The 9,566-nt window shown below is 52.0% G+C and overlaps 1 protein-coding gene across 3 annotated transcripts in view; it reads left to right on the top strand.

Annotated features, from left to right (window-relative positions):
- Window positions 1–459: 459 nt before the first annotated feature.
- The window catches only part of ADAMTS17 (ADAM metallopeptidase with thrombospondin type 1 motif 17), a 351,891-nt gene continuing 342,784 nt past the window's right edge, over window positions 460–9,566 (top strand). For 2 of the 3 annotated variants that reach the window (XM_027083228.1, XM_027083227.1), the window contains exons 1-2: window positions 461–2,687; window positions 3,154–3,524. In XM_027083228.1, the coding sequence (XP_026939029.1) occupies window positions 2,609–2,687; window positions 3,154–3,524 (450 nt within the window). In that variant the 5' untranslated portion in view covers window positions 461–2,608. Of the gene's footprint in view, window positions 2,688–3,153; window positions 3,525–9,566 lie in introns of all 3 variants that reach the window. The other variant, XM_027083226.1, reaches the window with a different exon arrangement.

Below are 9,566 nucleotides of genomic sequence, written 5' to 3'. Positions count from 1 at the left end.
GTGATCTTGAACACCTTTTCATGTACTTGTTGGCCATTTGTATGACATTTTCTTTAGAAAAATGTCTATTCAGGTTCTTTTCCCTTTTTTAAACTGGATTATTATTATTTTTTCTAATGAGTTGTATGAATTTCCTATATATTTTGGATACTAACTCCTTATCAGATATATGGTCTGTAAATATTTTTTCCCATACTGTAGGTAGACTTTTCATTTTGTTGATGGTTTCCTTTGCTATGAAGAAACTTTTAGATTTGATATAGTCCCATTTGTTGATTTTTGCTTTGTTTCTTGCACTTTTGTTGTCATCTAAGAAATTGTTACAAAGACCAATGTCAAGGAGATTTTTCCCTTTGTTTTCTTCTACACATTTTACAGTTTCAAGTTTTACATTTATCTTTAATCTATTTCAAGTTTTTGTGTTTTTTTTTTTGTGAGTGGTGTAAGATGGGGTCCAAGTTCTTTTTTTTTTTTTTGCATATGGGTATCTAGTTTTCCCACCACCATTTATTAAAGAGACTACCCTTTTTCCTTGAGTATTTTTGGCTACCTTGTCAAATATTAGTTGATTGTCTATGCATGGGTTTATTTCTGGACTCAATTAGCCATTTATCTAATGATTAACATTCAGGTTTTTGCAGTTTTTTGCTCTTAATAATGTGCTGTGGTGAGCATTCTTCTACACATGCCAGTTAACTCTGCTATTCCACTCTTGCTAACTACCACTAACTGTGTTAGTTAACAAGAGTGGAATAGCAGAGTTCTAGGGTGTGTACATTTTAAACTTGACTGCAGTTTGCCCACTTGTTCTTCAAAGTGGCCGTGCCAATTTACACCCCCACCCATGGGCAGGAGAGTGTCCTCTCCAATCCTTGATATTTCCAAGCTCTTTAGTTTTGGACAGGCCGGAAGATGAAATGGCATCTTGCTGTTGTTTCAGTTTGTGTGTCCCTACAGACTAATGCATTTGAGCATCATCTATCTGATAGGTTGATGACTATTACTTCAGGCGGAATCCAATAGCAAAATTGTTCTTGCGAGGCAGTGGGGCTGCTACTCCCTGGCTTTCAGTGGCAGGCCTTTGAGGTGGCTCTTTGGCCAACAAACCTACACCAAAAAGCTCACCATGATATCTTGTGCCACCAGAAGATGCTGCTGAAATTTCAGTTGGCTGAGGCTGCTGTCAAAGGAGAGGAAAAAAGACCCAAACCTGTCCATGAGCAGGACGTGTGTGGAGGCTTCCAGGAACTTTAGATGCCCAGCAGTGAGTGGCAGCCCCTGGAGCAGTGGAGGGTGGGGTCGACAGAGCAGGAAATGATTCCACCAGCCACACCCCAGGGAAACACAGAGCAGCAAGTTTGCAGTAGTGAGAGTGCTAGGCTTTATTGAGAATCAGTGACACAGTCCACTCCTAGGGTTGATTAAATGTCATGAAAGCTGGACAGTGTTCACCTCTGGATTCCTTCTGATGACACGTAATCCTTGTGATGAATTTTAGATTCTGAGAGGCCCTCAGCAGAGTCCAATAGGAGTGCTGTAGCCCCTCTGCATTGAGAAAACAGAAACGGGCAGGACAGGGAAGGAAGGGGAGCGACCACTTCAGTTCATTCTGTTTTGTTTTGTTTTCTACAAGACGTTCCTCAGGAAGCTAAGGGAATCACCTTTCTTGCAGACCTCAGTTATACCCTGGTAGGAAAAGAATGAACTCACTCTGTTGCCAGAAGACTTGGGTTTGAGTCCGGCCTTTGCCACTTTGTGCCCGTTTCCTAACCTGTAACACCGGGCTAATGTTCCTTCTTGCCTGCCTTGGAGGGCTCTTGTTTGTAGCGAGCAGCACCGGGCCAGAAATCTGGACCACAAATTCTAGCTCTTGTTTTGACAGAAACTCACTGGGTAACTTAGTAAGCTCCTTAAGCTCTCTCTCCCTCAGTTTCTCAGTCTGTAAGAGGGTGTGATCTCGCCTGTTCCACGGGCTGCCGTGAGAATAAAGACGACAGAGGTGTGAAGGGTTTGCATAAACACTGCGCTTTGGAGGTAGCATCCGGCGCAAAGTTGTGCACATTGTGCATGAAAGTGCCCACCCACAAACAACCAAAACTGGTTTTACTTTAGATGCAGAGAAGGTGCTTTTACGGGTGAACTCGATTGGCTAGGACGATTTGTGGCCTGTCTTCTTGGGAAGCTGAGCAGCAGGATCAGAGAGGGTTTCGAAAATGGGGACAAAGTCTGAAGACCAGCCAGGTGTCTTCCCGGGTCCTCTGGGATCGCGCTGCTCCAGACGGCTCCCTTGCGCCACCTGGTGTCCCATCCCCGCCACTGCCCAGAAACCACGTGTAAGAAAGTGCTTGCAACCTAACTACGCACCCTGGTTTAGACCCACATTAGCCAATAGAGAAGGGGGAGGCGGGGCAGGGGAAAGCGAGAGTCCAATCACCTCCCGCTTTCCGAGGAGAAGGCGGGGCTTGGGATTTACCACGTTGGGTTTGTCCGCAGCGCTAATTACTTTTTCCAAAGACTGGAGGGCTCACTCCGGCTGGCGCCGCCGCTTCGCGCGCTCCTACTCCGCCGCGACCGTCCGGGGAGGGGGGGGCTACTCCTCCCAAGTACCATGTGTGACGGCGCCCTGCTGCCTCCTCTCGTCCTGCCCTTGCTGCTGCTGCTGGTTTGGGGACTGGACCCGGGCACAGGTAGCGCTCCCTCTCCCACTGCCTCTTCTTCGCCTGTGCCTCTCGCGGCCACCTTCCCCCTGCCCTCCGGAGGCATCCTGGCGGCCTCCGCCTGCCCGCGCGGCCCGGCTCCGGCGGCAAACCGCTGACAGCTCCGGGGTCGAGTGGGCGCGGGCCGCGGCCGGAGGACTGGGCTCCGGGCGGTTGCCGGGAGGCCGCGCCGCCGCCGGTTCTCCGGACGCCGATGCCGCGGCCGCGTCCCCGGAGGTGGTCGGGCGGCCGCGCCGGAGACCGTTCCGGCGGTGGCGCGGGGCACGGGCGGAGGCTCTGGCTGGCATGGAGGTGCTGGGGCGAGGGAATGGAAGAGCGCGCCGGCTCGGGGCCGCGCTGTCTCCGAGCTGGAGCTGGATGCCCAGCGCTGGACCCTGCGCCCGGCGGGCCGGAGGGCGGGCCCCGCCGCGCTGACGCGTCTCCTTTCTCCCCGCAGCTGTCGGCGACGCGGCGGCCGACGTGGAGGTGGTGCTCCCGCGGCGGGTGCTCCCGGAAGACGTGCACCTGCCGCCGCTGCCCGGCGCTCCAGGGCCCCGCAGGCGCCGGCGCCCCCGCGCGCCCCCAGCCGTCCCGCGCGCCCGGCCCGGCGAGCGCGCCCTGCTGCTGCACCTGCCGGCCTTTGGGCGCGACCTGTACTTGCAGCTGCGCCGTGACCTGCGCTTCCTGTCCGGTGGCTTCGAGGTGGAGGAGACCGGCGCAGCCGGGCGCCGCGGACGCCCCACAGAGCTGTGCTTCTACTCTGGCAGCGTGCTCGGCTACCCCGGCTCTTTCGTCTCGCTTAGCGCCTGCGGCGCCGCCGGCGGCCTGGTACTGCTCGCTCCCCCTCCGGGTCTGCCTGGCGATCTGTCGCGGCGCCGAGGGTGGGGGTGAGGGGTGGTTCCCTGGGAGGGCTGGGATTGGGGTGGGGCCTCCGGCGTGCTCTGCCGCTGGCGGGAGAGAGCACCCCCAACCTTCCAGAGGGTCTATGAGCAGAGGGCTAGAAAGGGGAAGCGACCTGTTATCCAGTACCTTCCACTGGCCGTCCTAAGCCTCAGAGGTGCGCCAGGCCAGCGCCGATATGGGGTTGCATAGCGAGATACGCCGCAGCCCGCCCAGGGAGCACATGTTCAGCAGAGATGAAATCCGTCAAGCCCCTAGACTGAGAGGTGCGCTTGACCCAGGTGTAGAGAGAACGCTATTTGCATCTGCACAGGTGTGTATGTGTGCGTGTCATGAGGAACACTTATCTATATGTGTATAGCTCACCTGTTTTTGGATGTGGGGATGGAGCATTGACCTCCTTTCTGTCCTTTTGAGTCTTTATGTACCTGGAAAAGTATATTTGGAGGGGTCCCCCGACGGGCCACTAACCTACTCTTCTTAGTTGAAACGTGAGAACCAGGAGAGGGAGGGTGTCTCTAATATTTTTACCTTATACTGCAAGCAGACATTTGTCTGGCACTCACCCTCAGCCAGGCCTGAGGAATGCTTACATTGGTGATGAACAATGTCATCCCCAGAAGCTCCCTCAATGTGGCAGTAATTCCTCCGCCACCCCACCCTGCTGCATTTGCAGCACCCGTGGCAGTGCTCCGAGGGGTGGAGGAAGTTCTTGTGCGCCTCTACCCTGCCTGTGCTCACACTGGCTCACTTGGCTACACTGGTGCCCAGACAAACACTTCCCAGCTTCTCCATCGTGCCCCCATAGAGCGCAGATGGCTGGCAGATGGGCTGCCCCCACCCGTCAGAGCCTGGGATGGGCTCAGAGAATGTTCCTCTATCTTCTGGGGAAGTGGTTTCTGATATTCTTTTGTGTCTGTGCTTCCCTGGCACAAGAAACTGCTTCCCCCACCTCCACCTTATCTTGCTCCACCGTCTAGAATTCTCTAGCTCTTATCCACATAGTGTGCAACAAGTTGGCACGAATCTGCAACAAAGCCAGAAACCCTGAGGGTCCAAGTCTTTATATGAGACTTCTGCTCTCTTTCCAGCAGTGTAGGGGAACTTGGGAAGTAATTCCCAAGACTTGGCCTTCACCAGTTCCCCTTTTAGGATTTTTTGAGTCCTCATCAGAATGTGATCTCCTTTTGCTGGGCTGGGAGAAATTGGCTTCTTTGCTTAAACAAGGAAAATGGACCGTGGAGGGGGCCTAGTAGGAGCTAATGTGGAACAGGGGCGGGGAATGTGGGCTATGGGTGAGGAGGCTTAAGTAGGGGTGAAAAAGGCTCAGGTCACTGAAGGACTCGGGTCAAGGCTGTATCATGTTCTGGGAGGGACTGGAAGGCCCACATCATTTTTCCTGTTTTTGCCAAAGTGTTTAAAGTCTAGGTCACATCACTGTACTGAACATGGAAACATCTGAATCCCATTTGCTGCGGTTTAGTGAGTTTCTGTAGAGGTCAGAGTTTATACTTCTTGGTGTAAAGTTTCCAGCAAGGCGCTATCTGTGAAGGAGCCGAGGGTGGAAATCTGGATAACATTGATTTAAAATCCTCAGAGTGAGTACTGGGCCCTCTCACAGATGGCATCTGAGCAGTGAGAGTTCCCTTCCGTCCTCCAGGTTTTCAGGAAGACTGTCCTTCCCTTTGGCACCATGTGAGGGCGCTGTGCTTTAGATAAAGGAACGAGGCCAAGAGGCTGAGTTCAGTGTGTGCCAACTGCGGAGGGACCTCTAAGACTTTAGATTTTAATTTCTGCTTGAGCAGACACTTCTGTTGTTTAGTCTGCCTTGATCATCCCATTTGTGTAAGCTGGACATTGGACATTTCTTCCTAAGTACACCCTATAGAGGAAGGGCAGAAGGCCAGGAGGCCAGAGACAGCAGGTGATTTGGAGAGGACCTCTTGGTGACAAGGTGGTCCTGCCTTTCTAGAAAAGAAAGCAACAGAACATAGGCTAACCAGGTTTGCATCGCACTCCACCTTACTTTGATTTTGGTTCCCCAACGTGCTTGAGACAGTTCAGCTGGGCGGTAATGCAGTGTTAGTCCTTCTGGACCACGGTGGAAGCACCATAGAGATGTGGCATGCCTGTTGTGTGTTTTTGAGGACTGGCTCAACCACGAGGTGTAGGGGAGGAGTGATGCCCAGTAGATGAGTTTTGGTGCCCACAGTTGGGAGCATTCCAAAGCCTCCTTGTGTCTAAAGAATCATGTAGAGCAGGGGTTGGCAAACATTTTCTGTAAAGGACCAAGTAGTAAACATTTTCGACTTTGTAGGCCATATGGTCTCTGTCACAACTAATCAACACTGCCCTTTTAGTGCAAAAGCAGCCATAGAAGGTAAAGAAACAGATGGACCTGGCTGTGTTCAATAAAACTTTATTCCAATGTTGAGTATGAATTAAATCCTGCTGCATCTCACATCTCCAGAATGGCTTAGTGAGGAGTGTTGCCTGCGGGGCAGGGCATGCAGGCTCTGTTCCCTGTGCTGTCTGTCTCCAGAGACATTTGGTACCTGTTTAAAGGAGATGCATGATTAGATCATTACTTAATTAATTGTTTATGGGTCAGGGGAAGTAAATCTCATGCTCCATTTTGCTCCCTCCCCACGCCCCGCTTTTGACAGGGGGCAGAGGGGCGGGTCTGTGGTATTTACCCTGTATCTTATCTTGAAAAGCTGTGCAAGCTGCACTTTTTGGATCTTCAGAGACCGTGGGCTCAGGTATTAACTGTTTTATGTTTATGCATCTTCATTTTATTTACATTTCAGAGAGTCCTCAGACATAACATAGGTTTTTGGAAGAGTTTCTGTAACCGTATAACTTCAAAGCGATGAACTTTGGGCATATGAGGAAGGTATTTTTCCTCCCAGAGGATTAATGTGAGTTTGGATCAGCTGCCTCGTGTGAATGGGACCAGATCATGGAAGGCCAGCAGAATTCGAAGAAACTTCAGGTTAAAGTTCACCAGAGCAGGCAGTGGAGGTGGAACTTCGGAGATAGAGTGAGTGTCAGTCTCTGAAAAGACTCTCTATGCTGCTTGTCTGAAATGAGTGGTTGGAGGGGCTGTTTTCATCCCCACACGTGAGGAGAGGTGGACAGAGAGGAGGGGTCTGGTCTGCTGAGCAGTGGCCACTCTTCCTTCATGAATACTGAGCTCAGGGGAGTCCACCGCCCAGAGTCTGTCCACCCCTTCTTGGCTGAGGCCGTGGCCTGCAGGGATGCACTATGGGTGAGATGTCGGGACCAGAGAGGACACCCAGGAGCTCTGGGCTGTGGCCCATTTTCCAGGCCACCCTGGAGGGACAGAAGGTCAAGGATAGTCCCAGCGTGCCTTCTCTGGAGTCACAGCCATGTTCCATAGGGGGCTGGCTTGTGGTCTCTCTCACCCAGGCCGCTCACTGGGGTCCTGATGGCCCAGCTGCCCTGGCTCTGTCTGGTGCCTGACCGCAGCGCGGGGGCCCTTGTGGTCGTCCTTCACCTGTGCTGCTCCCCACAGTCTTAGTTCCCATAGCTCTTCCTCCCAGTCTGTAAGAATGCTCACCTTTACCATAGGGGAAGAAGTGTAGTCTAGGTAAGAACAGGGGGGCTGAGTCCAGCCAGGCAGTGAGCAGGTGGCTTAGAAGAGTTGGGGGACTGCGTTCTCAAGAGGGCAGCCTGACTTCAACGATGAAGGAGCTGGTTTGGGAGGTTGCTGCCTTTCCCTTTAGAGCTACCCAACTCACTTTTCCTTGACCCAAAATTGCCCAGCTTTTTAATGCAACATCACTCGATCACTGACAGCTGAGTAGGAATTGGTCTTGGCAAAAAGTATACGATGGGGAGACCATTTGAAAGGGAGCAAATAGACCAAGCCATGTTATCTTGCATCATTATATTGATACAGGTGTGGGGAAGGCACATAGTCTTTAGTCATTCATCAATTAATATTACTGAAGAATTTATCATGCACAGCATAAATATATTTGTTAAATGCAAAGTATATTTTTTAAAACTTTGTAAAAAGAAACAATTGAGTGGATGTTAAGGAAAGTAGGAAGGGAAACAACAGTTGTGAAATTTGGGGTGTGGAAGAATTAAAGGGGAGAACTTGGAGCAGAGAATTCTAAGGCCTCCCACGGCCTCCTCTGGAAGGACATTCACTCTGCCTCACGGTGACTTTCTATACCCATCGCTCATGGGCATCAGGTTGCCCATGAGTGTCACCTAGGATACCTAACCCTACCTCATTATTTACCTAGGGTACATAACTAGAGTTTCCCACCTAAACTTTTATTTAGTTGGCAACATTTTATAAAACAAAAAGAAATACAAGATGGGATGATGAACTGAAGACGTCTTCTTAGACTGATTGCATTCTTGGAGCTTATTTCCTGAACTCTGAGATACTGCAGCTGCCTGACCTTGGATGTGTGCAACAGGAGATGTTTTTGCTGCCAGTATGTCTGAGGGAACCACTCGGAGTCAGCGGTTAACCTTTCCCCGTGCACACTTCTGCACATGGGCACACAATTGCACCGTCACACTCCTGTTCTTTAGCAAGTGAAACTGAACAGCCGTTCCGGGCTGTGATCTTGAGCAAGTTGCTTACCTCCTTTGAACCTCCCTGTCTGCAGCCATACAAGGGTAAATAACATTGGCTTTGTGTGGCTGTTGAGAGAATGAAGTAAGATAAAGTCCGAAATCATTTAGTGAGAGCCTGGCACATTAAGGCATTGAAAACACATTTCTTCTCTTGCCCCACAGGCCATTCCCAGGCTTTTCCAGTTATAAATCAAGCAATCAGTCAACATAGTTGACTAAATGAACAGATCATTATCACACAGCTGCCACGTGTAGGACCCGCTGGTAGGCTCCCAACGAGCCTCAAAGAGAAATACGATGTGGGCCCTGTCTCGGAAGGCAGTCCGGGTTCGCAGGGGAAGGAAGGTGTGCTGGAGCCTGCAGGGTGGCTGGTGGGGAGAGCAGGGAGTGGCTCTGGGGTCTGATGGGGTGGGGCAGGTCCTTCGGGTAGAGCTGAAGGGAGTGGGCCTCAGGTTCTAGGTGGGAGGAGTGATGGCAAAGCCTCCTGGCCAGGTCCTTCCCGAGGTAAGGGGCCCACGAGCCGACTGTGGGATGGAGATGGGTGATGAACTGAATGGACAGGTGTCTGGATTAGATGAGGCGGGGCCCTGGGTGCCAACATAAGGCATTTAGAATTTATCCTAGACCAGTAGTTCTCAACCTTGAGCTGGCATTAGTGTTCCCTGCGGGATTTGCTACACTGATTGCTGGGTCCCACCTCCTGGGTTTCTGATCCAGTCCGTCTGGGGGTGGGCCTGAGCACTTGAGTTTCTGACAGGTTCCCAGGTGCTGCTGCTGCTGTTGGCCTGGGACCATTTTGAGGATCACTGGCCTAGAGGCAATGGGGGGGCATTTCTGGCTACTGACCGGGGAGGAGCCCCTGGTCAGAGAAGTGTGGGGAGGACTGAAGCAGGAGAGCATTTGGAGGGGTGAGGTGATGGGCCTCAAGCCTTGGATGGTGGAAATGGAAAGGAAGGAAGACTACATGAGAGGGGGTCTGAAGGAGGAGCTGACAGTCTGTGACTAACTCTATCTAGTGATGGGAAAGGGGGAGTCTGGCTTTGGAACGAAGACCAAGTATCTGTGTTCAGGCCTTTGACATTTGCAGAGGCAGCAGCAGGATTTTGAAAAGGGGGCTCTGGATGGCACTCTGGGAGGGGCAGGGGGACTCCCTATGGAGGTTGGGAAGCCCCTCACGCCTGTGCCAGGTTGAGGATGCTCCTTCCCCGGGACACGTTCAAGCCCCCCAAACTCTGCTGAGGCCCCCTAGAAAGTCAGAGGCAGGTACAGGAGGGCCTGCAATCACAGGATTGTTTTTCCTTCTGGAGAGCAGACTTGCTCCGCCTCTCCAACCACCTACGGTCACCT

This window comes from Aethalodelphis obliquidens, unplaced genomic scaffold (assembly GCF_003676395.1).
Source record: "Aethalodelphis obliquidens isolate GAN/ISIS:26980383/991018 unplaced genomic scaffold, ASM367639v1 scaffold49, whole genome shotgun sequence".
Taxonomy (NCBI): Eukaryota; Metazoa; Chordata; class Mammalia; order Artiodactyla; family Delphinidae; genus Aethalodelphis; species Aethalodelphis obliquidens.
Note: the sequence above shows the minus strand (reverse complement) of the source record. Positions and strands in the feature narration are given on the sequence as shown.